The sequence below is a fragment of the Emydura macquarii genome, unplaced genomic scaffold (assembly GCF_026122565.2).
Source record: "Emydura macquarii macquarii isolate MOO-44397 ecotype Brisbane River unplaced genomic scaffold, CSIRO-AGI_Emac_v2 contig_1043, whole genome shotgun sequence".
Classification (NCBI taxonomy): domain Eukaryota; kingdom Metazoa; phylum Chordata; order Testudines; family Chelidae; genus Emydura; species Emydura macquarii.
Genome location: NW_027131180.1, coordinates 12,203,437 through 12,226,638, shown reverse-complemented (window position 1 = coordinate 12,226,638; position 23,202 = coordinate 12,203,437). Strand labels below are relative to the sequence as shown.

The following is a 23,202-nucleotide window of genomic DNA, read 5'->3' as shown; positions in this document are numbered from 1 at the left end:
GTTCTGTGGCAGTTGGTCAGAGCAGGTGGTAATAACAGCTGTGTGAGGTAACAGCTGGTTGTGCCTCTAGCCAGGGGGCAGCTCTGTGCACAAACTTTGGGGAACATGTACAAACAGCAACACTGCTCACTACAGCACAGAGCAAGTGCCCCACAATCTTACCTGTCTCTGTGGCTTTATTGCTGCTCTATAGCATTACCTGTTCACAAGTACATGCTGCTTTAGGTTAGCATGGTTACTGGGGTAGGGTGTTTGGGGAAATAGTACACAGGCATAGTGGTGTGAAGGTCTACCACAAATCCTGAAATAATCTGGTCCATGAATTAGACAAGTGAACAGTTTCCATTCATACTAATACATGGTAGCACTATTACCAATACCACTCAAAGCTTTAACCATACACAATGCTAAAAGAAATGTACCCTTGCTGATCACAGCAAACCCTAAGTAATTAGATAGAGCACAGATGGAGGATTAATTGAGCCACCTGCTACACCTGTGCAACAGCATAGGCTTTTATCTACTAGTTATCTAGGTACAAGGTTTCACGTAAACAATACAGAAAACAGGGAGCAGCTGTGAATAGTTAGATCACTACAGGCTTGGGAAAGCTGTTAAGTATTAAATTTCAAAGCGCTGTGAGATTTATGCATGAAAATCTCTACAAAAGGTGGTCAGTATAATTTCCTCCCCCAGGTGGAGGAAACTGAGGCACAATGATGGAAGTGACTTACCCAGCAAGCCAGTGGCAGAGCCAGCAATAGAAGCCACGGCTAGTATGTGCACAGCTGTGGGTGGGTTTTTGGTTTTTTTAAGGTCTAATGTCATTAGATACACATAGCCTTCTGCATTTGTTTGGTGTAGCTTAAGTTACTCAACATAAAACTGAGTTATGATTATCCCTTGATCTTGAGGAAATTTTGTAGGCAAAATAAATGAACTCCAGGGCAAATGTTACTTGTTTTGTTTATTGAATGGTTGAAGCACATGGGTAATCAAAATGAAGCATTGATAAGTGCCAGTTATTGGTCCACTTTCACCATCAAACACACGAGTGTGAATGTTTTACAGCTTCAACTATTAGCATACATGGAAAGAATTAGAAGCATTCATAATGTAGGCTTCTACAGTATATGACAAACTTCAAGCACTCAGGTATTTTTATATTTGTAGTATCCCCACTTATAGGCCAGTGTTCTTACCTATCATGTCTCTGCATTCCTTTTGAATGCAGCAGTGAGCTGAGGTTAAGATCTATACCAAGACGCATTTTGGCTATGGTTCATGGTGACAAATGTAAAAAAAAAAATCCAAATACTGTTTCAGCCAGAGTTGTTCCTGTGAAGCCATTCCCATATTGACGGTCTTACATGAACAGGGCTATAATCTGTTTTTCCCCTGAATGCTACATGTACCATTAGAAATATTTACATCAACAAACATTTACATCTGGTTCATAATATATAACACAGCTTAACAGTTTCTAACCCTTCAGTGTAAAAAGTTTAAATCAGAAAGTTGCTATCACTTCAGTGCATTGGTTTCACACGTTTAGTCACAAGCAATACAGGGCATGATTTCTAAAGTTCATTTTGTGTTACCAAAATGGAATGAAGTTACATATTTAATAATAACTAGGTCATGGTTTTATAGCAGGCTGTAGATTCAGCTTTCAGATTCCACGCTGGTAGTACTACCCACATCTGAAGAGAGCTGAAAGAAAACAAGGAATCGTTAGAAATAAAAGCACCTTTAAAGAAATCCCCATTTAACTGTGCCAAAATATTAATTTTAATACACTTTGGAAGAGGCCATACTCCTTTCCTTGGGCTGGAATAAACTGAAGTTCAATCCATTCTTATCTTCTGATTTGTCATTCTGTAAATAATGCTGTCATAGCCAGGATCCATGTTCCAGAGGTTGTAGGAGATTACAATTACAGCTAATGCAAGGCCTATCATAAGCCACAGAATTATGTTGAAGACCACAGCGTAGTTGAAGTTGTACGGATATCCTGGGTTATATGAATTATTTGTGTTGCTCTGCAGTGAAAGAAGGAAAGTATGGTTTAAAGAAGTGAGACACGTGGAGGCCAGCTGTCTCAATGCTCCTGAAGTTAGCCTTCATGCAGAACATATTCTGATTACACTAACATTGAGATTGCCCATACCACGAGAGACACTGTACACTGGCAACTCTGGAGTTACTGGCACTAAATACTAATGCACTTAAATGACTGGCATCATGAAATCATGCCCTAGTGTCAGTTAACTTGCTATGTTTGTTCATCATGCCTAGTCTAAGCTGCTAAAAGTTTAAAAAGTTGCTCCAGTGTCAAGTCAGTATTTTAGTTCTACAACATTTAGAGTGATGCAGACTATTTACATTTTTAATAACTAATCTGCAGAACAGGGGTTTAAAGCACATTCACTACCTGTGAATTCTGAAGAATGGATCGACTTTTCCTCACAAGAGGAGTATCAAATGTCTTTGCAGTCACGACCTCTACTACTGCATTCCCACCATAGAGATTATACATCTCATCTGCAAACTGAAAGAGCAACAATAGCTTAGTTTCAGATATATGCAATGGTCAGAAGTTACAAGAGTGTCAGATTTAGTATTAGGAGATGCACCAAGGCAGCAGATGTGAACAATGTGAGGAAATCATGGAAGTCTCCAATGATTTGAGTCTGCTAAGAAGAGTGCCAAACTGTGAGATGGTTTAGACCATCTCTTTATAGAATACTGGACAGTTGTTTGGGATCTTAAGAGTTTCTTACCGACTTCCTCTGGATACACATGCTCAGAGATGAAAGCTGCAATATCCCATTACACATGCTCTGGGCCATCTATTTCCCCAGTTCTGTGCTTAATCTAAGACTCCTACTCTAGAGAGCAATTCTGATCAAATGTGTTCATTTGACATACATGCTGGACTTCTGTAAATAGATGGAAATACTTTACAGAAGATTACTGTTTGACTTAATGAATTAATGCTCTAGTATTTTACCTCACTAAATTTTGGCATCAGGCTTTAGACACTTGTCTCAGTTCTTGATGGACATTTGCTTACATAAAACCCACAGCTGGCAGCCTGCTCAGAAGAGTGAAAAAGCAGGTACTTGGGAGCCTTGGAAATGGTAGAGCTGCACAACATGGAAGAAATACACAGCACCTGACCATACTGTGCTGGCTAGAGCTATTTCCTTCACGTTTTCAGCCAGTTTAAGTGAGAAATGCCTGTAAACAAAGTAGCTGGTTTAAAACCAACTCATCAGGACAAACTGATTTACACATTTGTTAATATCATCCTCTGACTCCTTCATAAACAGCTCTGACCTGCCAAAATGTCCCTCTAACATCTTTCTTGCTGAAGAGTGACCAGACTACAAAAGTTTGATTTGATAATTGACTGAGGACTAGAATTTACCCAACCAAGAGATGGTGAGGCCAATACAAAGGAGTGGCACTTCACAGAAGAATGCTGTAGGACCAATGAATGCTGCTGTTTAACTGTCTTGTTAATATAAAACTAGTACTGTTCTTCAGGTTTCATATTAGAATTATTATTCAGAACAGTAATTATAGCAACTCTCCTTTTACCTTCTGCAGGGACTCAGCGAGAATCTGAGAGGCATCCTTGAATTGCTGAGAGTCTTCCCCATACCGTTTCCCAATCTCTTCCAAGCCAGCCAGTTCCAGTGAATATAGATCTGGAGAGTGATCCTTGGCCAGATGCTTATGTCTAGACAGCTTGGAGGGAAAAAGTGAACCACGGGGGGGAAAAAACCCAGAAAAACTGAGTTAGTTTAAATACTCAGTCTAATGAGACTTAATCACTCATTGAGTCAGCTTTATTTTTGCTCGACATACTCTATGCAGACTAGGAAGTTTGCCAGAATTTGCTATCTTGGATCAGAGAAATGTCTACACCTGGCTATGTTGTCTTCAAAACAGGAGGCAGGGTAGCAAGTGTCTGAGTAAGCTTATACCTGAGCTTGTTTTAAAGGGGCACATGCAAAAAGAGTTACAGTTCCACTGATGAGATTCATAAACTTAAGGAACATCTACAATGTATGTAGAAAGTCTGAATCCAAGATTGCTATAGTAAGTAGAGAGCTTGCATAATAGCATGAAGGAAAATGGTTCCCTGTGCTGTTAAATTTACCTTTGCTCTGAATTTTAATGTGAATTTTAATATTTCTTCAAGATGTGAGATCTAAGGTATTTGATCCCTCCCACCCCACATCACCACAGAACCTGAGTGCCTCACAATCTTTAATGAATATATCCCCAAGACCCTTGAAGTGCTATTATCCCTAATTTTGCATCTGAATGGAGACCAACTACATGACCTGCCCAAAGTTGCACAGAATCTGAACCTGCCTTTACCATAGTTACATTTTTTAATCTTATTTTTCTGGTCTTTGGGATACTGTCAAGTCCTCATAGAGTTTAAGGCCAAAAGGGACCATCATGATCATCCAGTCTGACCACCTGCACATCGCAGGCCACAGAACCTCACCCACTCACTCCTATAATAGACCCATAGCCTCTGGCTGTGTTACTGAAGTCCTCAAATCATGATTTAAAGACTTCAACTTACAGAGAATCCACCAGGTAAACAGGCAAATGACCTGTGCCCCATGCTGCAGAGAAAGGCGAAAGACCCCTAAGGTCTCTGCCAACTTGACCTGGAGGAAAATTCCTTCCCAAGTCCAAATTTGGCCATCAGTTAGACCCTGTGTACCTGGGCAAGACCCAGCAGCCAGACACTAGAAAAGAATTCTCTGTAGCAACTCAGAGCCCTCCCCCTCTAGTGTCCCATCATCGGCCGCTGGAGATATTTGCTGCTAGCAGTTGCAGATCAGCTACATGTGACTGTAGGGAGTCTCATCATACCATCCTCTCTCCATAAATTTATCATGCTCAGTCTTGAAGCCAGTTAGGTTTTTTGGCCCCACTACTCCTTTGGAAGACTGCTCCAGAAATTCACTCCTCTGATGGTCAGAAACCTTCATCAGATTTCAAGCCTAAACTTATTGGTGGCCAACTTACATCCATTTGTTCTTGTGTCCATATTAGTGCTTATCTTAAAGAACTTCTCTCACTCAATGGTATTTATCCCTCTGATGTATTTATAGAGAGCAATCATATCTCCTCTGTCTTCTTTTGGTCAGACTAAACAAGCCAAGCTCTTTGAGTCTCCACTCATAAGGGGCAGGTTTTCCATTCCTCTGATCATCCAAACAACCCTTCTCTGGCACCTGTTCTAGTTTGAATTCATCTTTCTTGTACATGGGAAATCAGAATTGCACACTGTATTCCAAACTGGGGTCTTGTATAATGGTACTAACACTTCTATGTACACTTCCCTGTCTCTATCGGAAATACCTTTCGTAGTTCTCACTTTCCCCCTACATTTTCTGACCTCCAAGAGGTAGCTCTTTGCTGATCCATCTTATCTTCCATTCCTTAGTTTCTCTTAAAAGCTTGTTTGAGATGCTTGTTCATCCAGCATTGTCTGCAACCTTCCCAATGAATTATTCCCCCTTGCTTGGGATGCAGACTTCAGATTGTTTCTGCCACTTTGACTTAAAGTAATTCTAAGCCTCTTCCATATTCAGATCCTTGAGTTCTTCATTCCAGTCTACTTCTCTAACGAATTCCCTTAATTTTTTTAGTTTGCCCTTTTGAAATCAAGGACCTTAGTTGCAGCGCTATTTTTGTTTATCCTGCCATTTAATTTAAACTGAATTAGCTCATGACTGCTGGAACCAAGGTTGTCCTCTATAACCAGTTCTTCTATAAGGTCCTCACTGCTCATCCATACCAGATCTAACATGGCATCCCCTCTTGTTGGTTTGGTGACTATTTGGTGAAGAAATCTGTCACCTATCACATCCAGAAAAATTTAGGCCCTACTATTATTTGTAGCACTTGTCCTCCAAACTATATGTGAGAAGTTAATCTCCCATAATCACATGATTTTACACCTTTAGGAGTGGTCAATTGTGATGTTTCCAGGATCACTCAGATCAGGAAAGGGTCACCACTCGCCTTGCAACTCTGGCTACCTATAGGCTCGCTACTGGTGTCAGGGCTGTAAGCCCGTAGAATAGTCATTAGAGGATATGTACCCTAATATCAGCAAACTACGGTTCACACTCTAAGCATTTGCAAAAATAGAACCTAATGGATTAAAAAGCGAGGGAACAAAGTATAAGCTTATGGTTTGTTATTTTCTTTTATTTCGGGTTAAGACCAAGGAAAGGGGAAAATAAATCAATTGGCATCCTTGAAAAAAGCAGCTTGTGAGCTTACGTTTGAAATATAGTTTACCCCACAAGCGTAAATCAGCAGAGAATCTAAAAACCTCACTTAAGTATTTTGAGCAGGAGGAAGAGAATGACTCAGGGATGGGAAACCAGCCAGACTTTATTTCCACAGGAAATGGCCACTCAGTTAGAGCTGACCAAATTACAGATTCTCAGAGATGAGACAAGAAGGTATATGAGCACCATATGCAGATGTCAGAGCTCAGGATGCAAGAGAAGAAAGCCACTGAAGAGGCAAAGGAATGGACTCACCAGCGAGCAAATGGAGCTGATCAAACCAGAGGAGAGAGCATGCAAACAGCAGCTGGAAGCATAGGAAATGCAGCTCAGAATGTGGAGCAGCAGAAAGGTATTCCCCAGCATTTACCCAGTTGGGACGGATTCTGTCCACGTTTTAAAGGCTCAGACTATATTGAAGAGTACTTAAATGCTTTTGAAAGCATATACAAGACCAGTGGCATCCCTAAGACCAAACAAATGTCTGTACTGGTCCCCAAAATTTCAGGTAAAGCTTTCCAGGTCTTTACTGGCGTGAACCAGGAGTAAGCAATGAACGATGATAAATATAAGGAAGCTATGTTGCTAAGGTTTCAGATTACTTTAGAATCTATAAAGCGTAGAAACAAAGAAGCATGGCACTCTCAGCTGAGAGGAGTTTATGGATAAAATGTTGATTATATGGAAAAAATGGGTAAGTTATAAAGGGGCAGAAGGAGATTATGGGAAATTTATTTATTTGTTTCTTTAACACTTGCTCAGATGAAATCCAAGCTGCCATACGGGAAAAGTGTCCTGACACAGTGCAGATGCCTGGTTGGCCAGCTGATTTGTATGTGCAGGCCAGGATGGGTATTGAAAGAAAGCCCCAAAGTGAAATTATTAGGCCCTTTGTAAAAGGGAGTCTTAGATTTGTTCGTAGGAAGAAGGAGCCTGTCCAGGTTAACACAGCTATGATGAACTCAGGACACACAGAGGTACCTGAGAGGGTGTTAGTAAATTTTGTAAGAGCTGAATCTTTGGAGGTGGACAAAGATGCCAAGGTTAATGGCAGGGTATGCTGGGCATGGAGAGATACTGCTGCACAGATTTCACTGGTTAAAAGTGAGGTGGTCAAAGAGCCTGACATGCTCTCAGGGAAAAAATGTAAAGCCCCTTGCTTGGGAACTTTTGAAATCACAGCATCGTTAGGCCACATAAACCTGGAGTGACAGAGGAGTGAAACAGGATTTGAAAGTGGGGATCTGGGATGGTACTCCTGCAGACCTTGTAGTTGGAACTGTATCATTTCTGCATCTAAAGTTATTAACAATCTGTGCACCCTTTTGCCTAGTCCAGGGGAGGAAGAGACAGAGGGAACAGGGAAAGACTTTGCCTGCATTGTAGGGCAGGGAAGGACACATTCCAGGGAGGAGATGTCAGCTCCTTTCACTTAAGCAGCCCTCCAAATCAGCCAGAGGCAAGCAGCCTTCGTAAAAGAATAGGACATACTTACTTCCCTAGAGAATATTAGGGAAGCAGTTCATAGCAAGCAATACCCCTGCAAAGGATAACAGGGAAGTTTATGGAAGGGGGTAGGATATTAGGAAGTCCAGTGGGAAAGAACAAGGGCAGCCCCAGGGAGCCCTACAAATAACTCCCAGTGCCCCAAAAAATACAGGGTAGTGTTACTATGTGTAGCCCATGACTGTCCATTCGCTTGACAGCTAAGAATAGAAAGGACATTTGAAAGGTTTAAGAATTTTTTCTGGTCTGGTATAAATCTGGACGTAAAAGAATATTGTAAGTCCTGTGACTTGTGCCAAAAGCGGAAAAAGTTGGGGCTGAAGGTTTGGTTTCTTTTACCTTATCTGGGACCTGAAGCGGAGGAAGGAAAGCAGTGGTAGGAAGTGACCCAGGGAGGGAACTCAGAAGGACCCCTTGGAGGTCAAATGCTGCAGACCCTCCTGGAACTCTGGGTTGGAAGCCGGTGGAGTGGTCAAGCCCCCACTACTGGATGGGTGTTAACCATAAGGCAGCTCAGCCCACCGAGGACCCTATTACAGTTTGACTAACTATTAGCGAAAATTTGTAGGCGTTCCAGTGACAATGTTACTCTTATCACAAGCCTATACTAGAAAACAAAACCAGAAAAAGTGGGTTTGGTCAGGTGCCTGTCAAAAGGGGATTGATACACATTTTACCAGACACCCATTTTGGCCAGTCCAGAGTTTAAGAAAATGTTTGAATTGTGTACTGATGCAGCCAACACAGGTATTGGAGCTGTATTAATGTACACCAACACCCATTGCGTTTGTGAGCAAAAAACCATCTCTCACTGAACAGAATTACTCTGAAATAGAAAAGGAATGTTATGCCATAGTATGGGCTGTAAAACAACTCAGACCCTACCTGTTCAACAGGCCACTCAGGATACTAACAGATCACTCACCATTAGTATGGCTCCACAGAACAAAAGGAACCAACTCCAGATTGCTATGCTGGAGCACAGTTTTGCAGGAGTACAGTAGAGATTAAATATATTGAGAAGTTGTGGAACAAGAATCTAAACCCAGAAAAGGAGACAGAGATGAAACTTAAGTCATGGCCAGAGGCCAAAACTCTAGCATCAAACTCATGAGGGGGGAGGGGGTTATGACAATCAGGGTCCAGATACCCCCAGAGGAGTACAGAAGTTCTGAACCCCAAAGAATAAGCAACTGAATCATCAGGTTGTATACAATGTTATTCTGTATAAATATATATCAAGAAAGATCTATTATGAGTGCTTGGAATGTTCTGATCTTGATTAGGAGACGTGTATAGGCTATGCTTATGAATGTATGCATATGTATATGTGTAGAAAACTGTAATTGTAACAAGGATGCAACTGCACAACAAGGAAGTTTACACAAAACTGCAAGCACCTAGCATTGTACAACCTAAGGAGAGAGAATGGCGAATCATTAAATTAAATGGAAAGACATTGAAACTGAAGAGAAAACCTTACGTCCTGGAAAACTAAGGAAGGAGTTTCCCTTGCTCTGTGTAACTATGAGTTACCACAGTCTGAGAAAGAGGAAAAAATTGCAAACCGTGTTAAAAGAGAAGAGGGTTTGAAGTGAAGGCTATCCAGAAAACTGAGGCCAGCAGCTAAGCAGGGTGCTGTCCATGAAAGACTCGATCCCTTCTACCAGTGGTCCTCAACCGGGGTACATATGGTCTGAGGGGTACATGAACTTATCAGGATATTTTCCTAGTTTTACAACAGGTTACATAAGAAGTACTAGAGAAGTCAGTACAAACTAAAATTTCATACAGACAATGACTTGTTTATACTGCTCTATATACCATACACTGAAACACAAGTACCATATTTATATTCTAACTGATTCTCATTTTACCATATGATAAAATGAGAAAGTAAGCAGTTTTTCAGTAACAATGTGCTGTGACAATTTTGTATTTTTCTATCTGATTTTGTAAGCAAGTAGTTTTTAAGAGAGGTGAAACTTGGGGCATAAAAGACAAATCAGACTGCTGAAAGGGGTACAACAGTCTGGAAAGGTTGACAGCCACTGCCTTCTAGGACAGGGGGCACACTGAGAAACTGTTCAGCAGCAATAGGTAACTTGCATTAGAAAAGGGAATTTGTTTATTTTCCATATAACTAGTATGTTTGTGTTTCCTTGCTATTTCACCTTTGAATCTATGATTTATTAAATAAACTTTGTTTATTTCAATCCCTAGCAGGTCTCTGGTGTATAAACTGTGTGGAGTGTGTGCGCGCCAAAGTGGACTGATAATTGGAGGCAGGTTTCACACCTTTGCATCAAGAGGGGAAAAGTCTGAGTGTCTGGTAGTTTAGAACTTGGGGAGATGAATTTGGGATCAGAGGGGGTTGTTGAGATCACCCTGCAAGAAGTATGTAGGATGGCAGAAGCCAGGGTTGATACCTTTATGCTTGTAGGCCCGTTACTAGTGTCAGAGCTCTAAGCAGAGCATTAAAGCACTCAAAGTTACAAGGCAGATGGTGACAGAACCATTTACTGGTCTGGGTGATCCCCAAAACATCACACCCATTTTTTGGGTAAGGTGAGCCCCTATGGAGCATTATTGCCTGAGATGAAAGGCCAGATTAGAACTAATCATGAAGCATCTCTCCCTCTGCCAGCCTGCATGGGGGTATGTTCTTCTCCTTAAAGGAGAAGCAGCTGTGGGTTAATGGGACAAAGTGCAGAAACAGCTGGGGCAATCAATACAGACAGGGAACAAAAGGCTCACCCATCAGCTGGAATACCTCATTGCCCAGTTCTTTTAGCATTTGTAGGTGGCCAGGCTCATTTGAGAGAGAAGGGAGAAAGAAGCAGCAAGGAAGGGGTGAGACAAGTTTACTCATTTTCTGATCCTCATTTTAAGGACAACTACACTTGTTCAGGAGATGGAGACTAGTTTTTAAATTGAGGTGATCTTAAGTACACTTTGAAAGATCTGGAATTAAAATGTAACAGAACTATTACCATAACTCTGTACTGAAAATTAAGTAACCCTCATAGCCAGCTATGGCTTTTGACTACCAGCTGTGAAACATACACTAAAGCAGCAATGTCCAACCTCTTCATCTAGAGGGCAGAACAATCACTGCTTTTCAAGAAGGTCCAGGAGCCAATATCGGGTATATAAATCTCTAGCCTGTTCTACTCCCTTTGCACCATTAGGCAGAATCAAGGAAACAAGAACCACCTACAAGTCGCCTGCGAGGGATTCCCCAGAGATGTTGGAAGGGAAAGCAGCTGTCCAATATCTCCTTAGAGTGCCCCAGCTCACACTAGGGCTGTTGCAAGGGAACAGAAATGATGCCACCCTCCTCCCATTTTAGTGACAGAGCTAATTCAAACACTTCAGTTTAGAAACTGCCAGATGTATCTCATTTTCAATCCATAAATACACATCTTCTTAAGTCACTTTTGAAGGCCACAGTTCAAATCCCTAAGAGCTACAAGTGGCTCCTGGAATATAGGTTGGACACCACTGCCCTAGAGATCTTCACACAAAGGATGTCAGACTTGGTTTTTTTCCCCTTTAAAAACAAGTGTCTTTCAAAATTCCCTCAATCATACATGTGAGAAATACGGAACGTGTTTGAAAGGTCATGCTTACCAAGCTTGAGATATCATGCAGGACTTGTAGTTCTGACAGAAAAAGCAGGTCAACCTAAGGGAGAGAAACAGGTATTTTCTGAACAGAAACTGAAAATGAGACACCCTCATTTTGTTGCACATCTCAGAAGACTGCAGCTACAAGCAGTGGCTTTATTTTCTGCAATGTTTGTTACTGGATCAAACAATGCCAGAAAGCAATTAATCACCATTTTCTAGTACTTTCTAGTTAAATACTGAAACCTGGGGGGCAACTTCCTCCTTAGACAAAAAGGAAATGAAAAATGGATGAGTGTATTTCTTAAACTGAACTCATAAGTAGATCAGAGGCAGTTTAATTAAAGCAGTATTCATCAGCTACTGTTTCTTACCTCATTGTTTCTGCTGAGTGAGTTGAGGGGAAGTGAACTGAGAATGGAGTTATCCTGGAAAAGGCGGTTCCGTAACTGTCGCAGTGTGACAGAAAGGTCTTCAAATACAGAGTTTGCCTTTCCCACCATGTACACTCTCTGCAAGAACAGCCATTGTGTAATATGAGCATAGTTCAGTTTTGGATTTTCAAACTTCCTAGATTAATACCATTACATATGCAAGTGCTTTTGTAATATAAGATGTTCATACAGCCTAGAGGTTTGAGTCCATCAGTTCCCACTTGTGTGGTTTAACTCTTATTTCAAATGATTTAGATGAATCGATACTCACTTCTTCACTCGGAGCCAACTGCAAGACTACAGGGGTTTCCTCAGAGAACAAGGTATGAATAGCATTTGCAACACTGTCAAGACTGAAAGGAACAACCTAAATAAAAAACAAACAATAAATCTCTAATAAGGAATTCTGGCCAAAATGGGGCTAAAGCAATGTGTAAGAAGAACTGTGACTTTGTTTTGTATATTGATTATGTTCTATGCTCAAACATATACATTTATACAACAGCCTGCATGCAGCCAGTCTTAATTGATAAAAGTGCAACAGATTTGTCTATATGCGTTGTGGGCATATCAGCATCTTAATAAAGACGTTCCCCAGAAGTTTAGAAAAAGAGAACAATTTTGAAAGACTGGAGAAGGTTCAGAAACCACAAAAATGTTTGGAGGGCAGGAGAAAATGCTTTATAGTGAGAGACTCAAAGGGTACAACCTGTTTAATTTATCAAAAAAAGACTGGGGTGACAATTACATCATGTGAAAATATTTACACATGGAGAAGATACTGGGTATACTAAAGGGCTCTAATCTAGCAGAGAAAGACGTAAGAAGAACCAATGGCTGGAAGCTAAAGCCAGGTAAATTCAAATTGGAAATTAGACAAATTTTTAGTGGAACCAACCAGCAAAACATTGGAACAAAAGTGGTGGATCCTTCATCTCCTGATGTTATCAAATCAAGACTGGATGCCTTTCTGGAAGATATGCTTTAGCCAAACACGTTATTGGATTCAATGCAAGAGTAACAGAGTGAAATTTAACATCCTGTGATATCTAGGCGGTCAGACTCGATTAACAGTCCCTTCTGGTTTTAATCCTCTAAATCTAAGAAAAGCTAAAGCTAAGCTAAGACATCTTAGAAAAGCTTATGTGAAGTATAAAAAGCAAACTGGTGGAAGGTTAATTTTTTTTTTTTATTTTTAAACACCAAGCAATTCTTTCACTATTAACAGAAGCATGAGTCACACAGGAATACACACACACACACACATGCAGATACTAACATTCTCAATAGGGTAAGAAATGCCATCTTTAGGCATCACCAGTTTGTCTACTCCCTTCACCGTCACCAGAACAGTAGCTCGAGGACGATGAAACAAATCGCCCACTGCAAGTCCAGGCCAGGAAAGGTCCTGTAACGAATTTAAAAACAAAAACTTTTGCTTAGCTTTTAAATCAAAGGAAAAAAAACCAAAAAAATATACCAAATGGTTAACGTATAGAACTCGCAGTGCTATCAATGCATCTTTATAGGAGAACCTTTTCAAAACTCAGTAGGGAGTTTAAAAGCTTGAAAGGATCCTCCACCCCACAAAAATTTGATTTTTTCCCCTCAAAGGATGTTTCTTTGTTAATTCTTTATTAAGAGCAGGACCTTCATAAAGTCATTGTAAGAAAAAGTGTCATTCACATACTGTACAACCCTGGTTTATTAAAATGCCTGTGTGGCTACTGAACCAAGTTTCACACCCAAGACTACTATATGCCACAAGATTCACTGAGTGAGTCCACTTACTAGTGATATTAAAATTCCCATGATTTAAGGGAAGTAGCAAGCTTCTCTAGTACGTGGCTAGATAAACATATATTTGAATAAAAATATTCCTCTACTGTCACCCATATATTCCTTGTAGAGAAAAGAGAAATTGATTGAGATCCCCATAAATAGAAAAAGAAAAAAAGTTATTAGTTTTATCCTCCCCAACAGAACTGCAGAGGGATTTGTTTTGGAGATCCCTATTTTTAATATTTCAGCCAGTTCAGTGAATGAGAAAGTTCAAATCTTTTAGGTGTTTCAGACTGCCTGATGACTTAACAATACATTAGAACGCACTGTGATCACTTAAAAAAATGAAAAAAAAATTGAATGCCAGAGAGTCTGAAAGGGGAATCCTAAAATCTCCTACAGCACAGTTTCTATTCTCCTAGATTGTGATTCATGTCAAGACCACAAATTAAGGCTCCAATCCTGCAATGAGCTTCAGACAGCTGCAACAGTCTGCCTGTTTGGAATTCATTGCAGAATCAAAGCCTTAATCATGATACTGATATCTATTTCCCCTTTGTTTTTGAGTGGAGAAAGTGTAAGCCATAATGTAATTTGGAGGGTTCTCCTTTCCCACACTCTTCTGACATTTTGTTCTTTAGATGGGGAACAGATAGTTCTGAAGGACCCCAAGGGCCCTCACAGTTAAGTAGGGACCACCTGGCTTAGAAGAAGAAACTGACTGCTGAATAGAATAAGTTTTCCATTTCATCCATTTTATATCACAGGTACTTCAGGAAGAGCAGTATGATGAAAATCAAGATGCCTAGTGGACCAAAAAGCATTTTACATTCTGAATCTGAATTTTACATTTTACAGCTTTTTCAAAGTGAAAATGGAAACATACTTCTTCAACAGAAAAGCCCATAGACAATGCAGCTATGTCTGGGATTCGCTCCCCTGGTACTGGCCAACTTCCATCTCGGAAAACGACAGATTGGGGTGATCGTAAGACACTAAACTCATCACTGGAGACACCTAAAATAGAAACACTATTGACAGGCAAGTCTGGTAGGTATAAAGCATCAGTTTCTGAAAACCCCTTGACCAGATATGAATTGCAACAACCTCTTCTTGATTCTCAATCCTCCAGTCTGTCAGTGCATATATCTATGAAGCTAAGGGACACAGCTGAAGAGAGCTATTAATTTCAGTGCATTAGGATGCAATGGAAAATTCCAGTACAGAGTTGTTTGTAGATAAATCCAGGTATCAAATAAAATCAAGGGACGAAAACATGAGAGAGGCTCTATTAGTAAAGTATTAAATTAGCTATATCATTTTGACCTTGGGGGAAGGAAGGTATGCTCCAAAACCGGATTCAGGATGATAAATTCCAGGCAGGTATTGACAGTAAATATGAAACATGTTATGACACACATTCACGCCACAGAACAAAGTGTGTTTCAGTGATGTGCACCTATTCAAACAAGAATTTCGTGGTGTTGTTCTCAAAACAATGACCCAGAGGAACAGGTCAACCTACATGCATATTTGCCAAAATTTCAAGCAATTTTTTATTGATGGCAGGCCATCATGCTGAGCAGGTGCAGTCTGAGTAGAGTAGCAGCCCTTGTTTCTAGGGACTGCTATTTTTCTAGATCAATGTGGGTGGAAGCAATTTATAAACTAATAATAATTTTGATAGCCTGTCAACCTTGACATGTTTCTTTACAGGCTACAAGATACACACGCAATTACACTGGACAGTTTGGCTTAGATGTGGTATCTGATTTAGAGCTTTTTCTTTTTTTAAACCCAATTTTCCTTGCTAGGTTAACAGGCGCAAATAGTTAAGTTACTTGTCAAGGTCACAGTGAACAAAACTGCATTTGAACTTGGGAGCCAACCATTTTTCCAGCTCTGCTATAGTCAGTTGACCAAAAATGAATCATTCTGTGAAGCGTGGAACACAGTTTTGAGTTGCAATTCATTAAGCATATTCCTGTCCAAGCACTGAAGGGTAATGTAATCCAAAGGAGTTACCTTATTGTTCAGGTGGTAACTCTTTGCTGGACCAGAAAGTTCTGGCATCAACTACACTAAGACTATAGCTACACTACAGATTACGTCAGCATAATTTATGTCTTTCAGGGGGGTGAATAGGGGTTGGTCTACACTAGAGAGTTTTGTCAACAAAAGTCAACTTTTGTCGACAGAATAGTGGAGGTGTACAGACTGAAGTGCTCCTCCCATTGATGTAACTCCCCTGCTCTGCCGACATAATAAAACCACCTCAATGAAAAGTGTAGGGCTTATGTCTGCTTAGTTAGGGCAACGCAGTGTCAATGTAGACACTAAAAAAAAAAAAGTTCCAGAGAGGTCCCCTACATAGGCTGGAGCGGTGAAATTGACAATAAAGCACGCCCCCCCCCAGAACTGAGCAGCCCTTCAACTCCTAGCTTGGAGCAGGGGCTTCTCCAGGGGGCAGCTCTGTTAATTTCATGGCTTGAGCCATGAAACTGAGGCAGCTACCTGGTTCCTGCCAAGGGTGGGGAACAGAGAAGCCCCGAGCAGTTTCCCTGGCTTCTGGTAGGGAGCAGGGAGGGGAGAAGTCCTGGGCTGCTTCTCTGGGGCAGCCTTTTCAATTTCAGGGCTGTCATGAAATTGACACAGCTGCCCAGCTCAAAGTGGGCAGGAGGCAGAGAAGCAGGGGCAGCTGGACCCCACTCCCCAGAGGCAAGAAGTCCCAGGTGGCTTCCCCCTGGGAACAGGGAGGGGGTAACCCCAGGTGACTTCCCCTGGCTCCCGGCAAGGAACAGGGAGGGGAGAAGCCCAGGGCTGGCTTCTGGTAGGGAATGAGAAGGGGAGAAACCCACCAGGAGCCTGTGAGGCTCCTGGCAGGGAGCTAGAGACCAGGCTTTCAGCTCCCCACACTGCCCCTCTTAGGTCGGTGGAAGTGCTCCTGGAGAGGATGCACTCCAACGACCAGGAGGAGGGTAGCTGGACATCAGCCACTGCAGTAATTACTAGGTGGCTGTAAATCAACCTATGTTAAGGTTAACTCCTTTTTCTTCTGCAGACAAGGCCTAAATCACCATCACCTGAGTGATGTAAATTACACTGACATAAGCGCCAGGGTGGACAGAGACATGAGTACATCAGCCCCCAGCGAGTGGCACTAGCTAAGCTGATGGGAGAGCTCTCTCCCGTCAGCTCAGAGCAGCTACATTAGAGCGCTTCCAGCTGCGCCAGTGCCACTGTCAACTCTCCAGCGTAGCTGTGCCCGGACACTTTGGTTCACACCCTATGGCAGGAGAGCTGTGTGAAAGGAGAATGTCTGCAGCTGATAACTGTTAAACTCTTTGAACCAAGCCCACTGCTACGCCAAAGAGGGAGGGGAACTGCCTCCCTTGCTGCAGCTCTAAGGAGAGGAGGGAATCTCCCAGCAGCTGCTGCAGAGGAGGGACGGGGGCATCAATTGCTCCGAGCCTCCTAGCGCCGATCACGCCGGTGAGGCGCTAACAACCCGGGGATTCCTCCAGACAAGACGCGAACCAGCCTCCCCCAGGGAAGGGCCGATCGTCCCCCGACGCGGCCAGCGCCCTGGGCAGCGGCAATAGCCGCCGGCTCCTTCCCAGGGAAGGTCACGGGCTGGCTGCTCCACGCGCCCCGTTAGTCACCGGCAGGGGAGCCGCGCGGGCCGGAGCCAGAGGGTCACAAGACCCAGGCAGCAAAGCGGAACAAGCCTCCCCCTTCCCCCACCGCCGCCGCCGCCTCGGGCCCGTTCAGCCGGGCAGGCTCGGTTACAGCCACCGCCTCCCCCCGGGCCCGGCTGTGGCGAACGCGCTCCCGAGCCGGGCCCCGGCGCTTTGCCGGCCCCCAACCTCACCGGCCAGGAACGCCGCCGCCGCCGCCAGGGCCCAAAGCACCATCCCAGCCCGATCCATCCCGGCACGGCCACGGCCCGACAGCTGATGATGATGGGGCAGAGTTAGACGCCGGGCCGCACACACTCAACCCCGCCCTCTCGAGAGCGCTGACTGACAGTCTGGTCAGCCACTCACAAAGCGCCCATCTGTTGGCCCGAGGGGAAAGGGGCGGGCTATGTCCCGAGTGACAGGGGAACTGACCACTCAGAGTGTGAGAGATCCCTTCCTCTCCCCGGGCATCCTCCTCCAGTGCGTCACGGCCCCGGAACTGACCAGCCAGCAGCTGGTGCGGGTAGGAGGCGGGGCTTTTTCTTGAGCGACAACCGACCTGGCCGCTGACAGTGTGAGGGATCTCTGCACTGCCCCCTGACAACCGGCTGGGAGCGGGTGAGGGGCGGAGTCTCTCCATCAGAAGGGTGGGGTCTACGCATAAATGACAACTTGTGTGACCACTCACAATGCGGGAGATCCCTGCTCCTCTCCTTCTGCCCCCCCCTCCCCGTGTGTTCAATGCTATGCCACTTGACAGCCTTCGCTGTCAGAAGGCGAGGCCGGGCCCAGATGAGGGCGGGGCATAAACCTGATCGATTGTTAAGGTGACCACTCACAATGTAAGGGAGCGCTGCTCCACCCTCACATATAGGCGGAGACGGGCGGGCGTGGCTCAGACTTTTTATTGAGCGACAGCTGAGCTGGCCACTCACAGTACAGGGTTCCACAAGAGCGGCGCGTGTAGGCTGGGCTGTGCGGCTCGTGCTCGGGGAGCAGGACTCGGAGTTCTCGCTCTCTCCAGTCCTGGTTGGTGACCCCAGGCGGTGCCTGCGTGTCCCTTGCTTTGCTGCTGCGCTGCCCCCGGGGCAGTGGGTGTGGGGCAGCTGCTGCGTGGTGCTCTGGGCCTAGCTGCAATGAAGGCTGGTGGGAATTTGCCAGCAGCCCCCGGGCTCCTTTAGAGCGTTGTCAGGCTTTGGTCCGGGCTCTGGCCCCTTCCCCTCCACGCTGCTGGTTCTTGTGGGTAACCGAAACGTGCTGTTGGGTGGCTCTGCCTTGCTGCCTCTGGGGGTTGTTCATAACGTGTAGCAAAGGCTCCCAAAGGAAGATAGCGACCCGGGCAGGGGTTTCTTCCCTTCTCCTCCCCCAGTGCAATGTGGGTAGTTGAGTCATTTTCCCACTAGATCTAGCTGGTTTACAGACTTTCTAGTGGGAGGGAAATAATTCCACTGAGTTGTTGGTTGGAGATTTGAATTAATATTGAAACATTAATACACACTAAAAGTATATATATGATAATATATTTGTATCTGAAAAAGCATAATAGGTTTGGAAAGTTCGAGCAGAGAGTAGCTTCCTCACACATCTGCCTTTGTTATGACAATGTGGATGCATCTGCTTCCGTGATGTTGGCTGACCTAATGATTTCAAATTATGATTTGTAAACAAGGTCTGAATGAGCACTCCTCTGATGGCTAGTGATAAGCAGGGGGGAGGGGTGGAAAGCTTTAGGACCAGACTGTATCTACATGAACACACTTACTTTGTGTAGGTATCCAGCAGACAGAGCTGTGTTGCCCAAGTGATCAGTTTTGGCTGGTGTTGAGTTACAAATCTACTTCCTACAAACCATGAACCCTCTTACCCGACTGCTTGTATTTTTAACACTCAAACCTATTACCCTCCATCTGGGATACGACAGGTTATGCTTTCCCTGTATTCTCCGACTTCCAAACAAACTCTGTACTTGCTGATAATCTGTACGTTCTGCCTGGATGTCCAGAAACTCTTTTGTTTAAACTCTGTACCTGATCATTTTTTTAAACATCTGTTCTTGAATGTGGTGGTAATGAAGTGTTGTTATCCTTATTGTATGAGTAAAGGGTAGCAGAATTGTACTTAACCTGTTCTGATTGAGGTCACCATCAACTGAACTGAACTTGCTAAACGAGGGGTTTGGATCCCAGATCCCAGTGGAGAGTAGGAGGGGGAGGATAGGTGTTTTGCCTGATGATGTGGGTTATGCCTAAGAGTCACAGGTACTATTTAAACTGCCCCTCTCCCCTGTTTAAATACAGAGGTGATTAGGCTCTGAGATTCTTTTGTTTTGTTAGACCTGATTATCAGTGATTTCAGCTTGAGTGCTTAGACCTACCGTGACTGTGTTACTGTGCAGGCTGGGCAGCTTCTTCCACTAGCAGTGAGGTTCCCCCACTGAGAACTGAAATCACTGAGGGCTGGATGGAACCTCAAAAGACTCAGATGCAGAGGTCACAGTAGAGAGGCAGGTGGCAGCAGAAGGTGACAGTGCAGGGCCATTGGAGACAGAGCAGTAGTGAACGATGAGACAGTGAATGACGGCATAACAAATGACAGCGGCTGGAGAGAGGAACGAGCAAGTTGTCTTCCCACCCCAGGATGAAAGGTGAACTTGTGTGACAGCACCTCTGATCTCTGGGTCTCCACTGACTAAGGAAAACAATGTGGGGTGCGGTAGAAGGAGAAGGGAGGGATATGTTAAAGGAACATTTGTTTGCTAGACTATGTTTTAGTGACTTTGCTCCAGAATGCTAGGAAATTTGTAGGCTGGGAAACTAATTAAAGTGGGCCAAGATTTTTAAAATGCCTTATTTGCCAAGATTGTTATCTCACATTGTCACTATCTTGAGAAGTCATTATCTAAGGGAGTTTCTGTACTAAACATTTTAGTTATAGTATGTTTTCAAAAGTCAATTTAAATTAAATACATTTTTTTAAAATTTGATATTTTTTGTTTTAGAAATATAAAACTGTTGTTTTAGCATAATTTGCATTATCCTTATGTTAAATTTGTATTATCCTAACATAACATGTAATTTATTCATATCTGTTTTATATGTCGCATGTCAAAGTGAAAATGAAAAGACAAAAAACAATTAAACAATTTTTCCACTCAAAGGCCCCAAAAAGCAACCAAGATGAAGAACATACTAAGAACCAAGAATATACCAATATGTCATCTGAAAGTTGAAGTGGTATATCTACAGCTGAACATCCAGAAACACAAATACAGCTATCTACTGAACAAAATGTCTGCGCTGCCTAAAGGCAGTTCCCAATATTTATTGAAGTTACAAAAGATGGCTACTGTCGGTGCGCTTAAGAAGGAAAGCTTCCCACTCCTACAATTGATAAAAGTGGAAGGGCTTGGTTTGTCAGACCAATCAGCAAAGCCAATGCTGACAAACTTCGTGAAAAGGCTGTAAAATAGCAAGCCTCTGGATGCATTGACATACAGAAAGCCTTTTAAGCCAGTCACTGTCAAAGCCAATTTTAGAAGTACATAATGAAGCTATTAAGAATGCTGGAGACTCAACACAGTTTATGCGAATAAAGCATAGCTATCGCATCATACTTTTTATTTAAGCAAGAGATACAACACACTACAAACTGGAGGCCAATGTTAAGTGCATTGTCATTTGTTAACTCTGAAGTTGGACACTGGTTCAGAACAAGACAGGCAATTGATCATATCTTTCTGCAAGAAACTCAACTGAACTGACTGGTTAGAAGCATACAATGGAACAGTGAAAGATTCAGCAGTTGAAAAAGTGAAGACCTATCTCACCACATTCAAAAAATGTGCATACATGGCTAATGAATGCACCGATGCAAATAGGCATCAAGTATTAAGTCACTGTGTACGTTATCTTGATGTCAATGGTAGGCCACTAGATGCATTTTTAGATGTTCAGGTTATAGAAGACACTTCGGCTGCATCTGTGACAACCCACATCTTAGAAGAGTTAAATGCTTGTAAATTGGACCCCAAACAGATGGCTACTTGTGCATTTGATGGAGCTGCAAATTTCTCTTGAAGACATGGTGGAGTACAAGCTTTGCTCAGAGAAAAATGTAAACCCTAATTTCTCTTATACACACTACAGAGGCCATCTACTCCAACTAGCACTAGTACAAGCTGCAGAATTTTCAAAAGACATTTTAAAAAACCATAAATTTAATGTCTTTGTTATACTTTTTTTCCAGCAAGAGTCCAAAAAGACTAAGTGTCTCGGAAAAAATAGATACAGGGGGACTGAAGTTCAAATTAGTTCAACCTGGGAAAACCTGCTGACTTTCTCATGAGCGATCTTTGGCAGTTGTCTTAAAATTACTGCAACTATTATCACTGGCTTTGGAAAGTATCTATCAAGATAGAACAGATCTAAATAGTGAGGCTGGTGGACTACTTTTGCTATTATGTTCAGAGAAGATCTCCGTTCTCTCTCTTGTAAGTCTACTGTTAAAACCACATGGGTCATTAAATACTGCCATCCAAGCATCTGTTACAACAGTAGTAATCTCTGTTCAGCAATAGAAGCCACATTTGAATCAGTCAGCGAGAGATCCATTGAAAACGTACTGGAAGAAGCAAAGACTTCAGTTCAAAAGTTGACGAAAGCACTTTTATTGAATCCTTAAGTGAAGAGGACAAAAAGTGTTTGTTAAACCAGCTGAAAAAGTACACAAACTTGATTCTTACAAATTTACAACAGCACCTTCTGGATTCTACTCAACCTCTACCTAGCTTTTACAGATGCCTATCTTATAAAACACCAACAGTTAAATGGAGTGAGGCACTGCTGGCAATGGGACTGCCATGTAATCAAGACAGAATAGAAAATTTGAACACAGAGTGGAATATCATAGGATGAATGAATGAAGATTTGACTTCTTTTTTTTATCATCACTAGTGGCTTGACCCTTTGTGCTATGTTTCCTGAGATGAAAGAAGTAGGAATTCATCTCTTGCTACTCCCAACAGCTACAGTTGTGAGTGTTCTTTTGTCATTGAATAGAATTTTGTGTTCTGAAAGAAGTCGCCTTTTGCCTGATCATGTGAATGAACTAATGAGCTTATCAATTGAAGGACTGAAAGTATTGGACACATGAGAAGCCGCCAAAGACAAACACACTGCATTCGAGAAGTTCGTTAAGAGAGTTGTGCAAAATGATAACAGAAACCAAGAAGCATGTAGATGTAGTGCTTCATAGAAGCCTTGAGTAGCCAACTTTAATTTGTGTGGTGATTTTAAAACATGAGTTACATCCAATAAAATGGTCAGGAAACATTTTTCAGTTTTTACTTTGGTGCCCTACAGCCTACCTTTGCCCTCACGGTGCGCTACAGCCTATCCTCTGCCCTCACCCCCTGTAAATTCGAACACCCCCTCCTAATTTCAATACATGGGGGAAAACATTGGGCCCAGGACATGCTGGAGCTTTGGCTGTGCCTGATTAGAGCACCAGTGACTTCCGTGGGGCTTCATGCTGGCCGGATGAGACATGCCTTGGGATTGAATCAGGGTTGTATAGTCAAGGAGGCTGGAAGTCTGTAGGATTCCTGCCTCATTTGTTGCAGTAGTTAGAATCCTTCGTGCTTTGCACCATCTTCTTTCTCCAAGAATCAGACAGCACAGACAATACTGAAGAGGTTTATTCACGATACCGGGAAGTCTGATAAATCAGCTTCAACTTCATGGTGTTACAGTGGTCAATTATATATGCTTTCTTATCGCTTACATAGTACGTTTTAAATTCTTTATCTATTCACTTACAAATACAGACATTATCC

The 23,202-nt window shown here is 42.8% G+C and overlaps 1 protein-coding gene and 1 long non-coding RNA gene across 4 annotated transcripts; one reads left to right on the top strand and one right to left on the bottom strand.

Moving 5' to 3' along the window:
- Nucleotides 1-949: 949 nt before the first annotated feature.
- Nucleotides 950-17,713, bottom strand: ATP6AP2 (ATPase H+ transporting accessory protein 2). Of its 3 annotated transcripts, none has more exons than XM_067545134.1 (10): nt 17,561-17,713; nt 14,576-14,706; nt 13,187-13,315; nt 12,179-12,274; nt 11,848-11,985; nt 11,478-11,531; nt 3,607-3,756; nt 2,435-2,551; nt 1,799-2,042; nt 950-1,713 (listed from the first exon to the last, which is right to left on the bottom strand). In XM_067545134.1, the coding sequence occupies exons 1-9, from the start codon at nt 17,616-17,618 to the stop codon at nt 1,848-1,850; spliced, it is 1,068 nt and encodes a 355-aa protein (XP_067401235.1). In that variant the 5' UTR covers nt 17,619-17,713; the 3' UTR covers nt 950-1,713; nt 1,799-1,847. The 3 variants fall into 3 exon arrangements, with proteins under 3 accessions (XP_067401235.1, XP_067401234.1, XP_067401232.1); XM_067545133.1 differs by having other exon boundaries at nt 1,818-2,042; XM_067545131.1 differs by having other exon boundaries at nt 950-2,042.
- A 605-nt stretch (nt 17,714-18,318) lies between these two features.
- On the top strand, nt 18,319-22,701 carry LOC137151085 (uncharacterized). The gene is made up of 3 exons (XR_010919167.1): nt 18,319-18,398; nt 19,765-20,013; nt 20,527-22,701. It is a non-coding gene; the product is annotated as an uncharacterized lncRNA (long non-coding RNA).
- Nucleotides 22,702-23,202: the final 501 nt, after the last annotated feature.

What these genes read in the sequence shown, in the direction of transcription:
- ATP6AP2 (XM_067545131.1), bottom strand. Translation starts at nt 17,618, where the DNA reads ATGGATCGGGCTGGGATGGTGCTTTGGGCCCTGGCGGCGGCGGCGGCG. An exon ending in TTTCTTACCCTATTGAGAAT is followed by an intron (nt 12,275 to 13,186) that starts GTTAGTATCTGC and finishes TTTTTTATTTAG; the next exon opens with GTTGTTCCTTTCAGTCTTGA. An exon ending in AGTTGGCTCCGAGTGAAGAA is followed by an intron (nt 11,986 to 12,178) that starts GTGAGTATCGAT and finishes CTGTTCTTGCAG; the next exon opens with AGAGTGTACATGGTGGGAAA.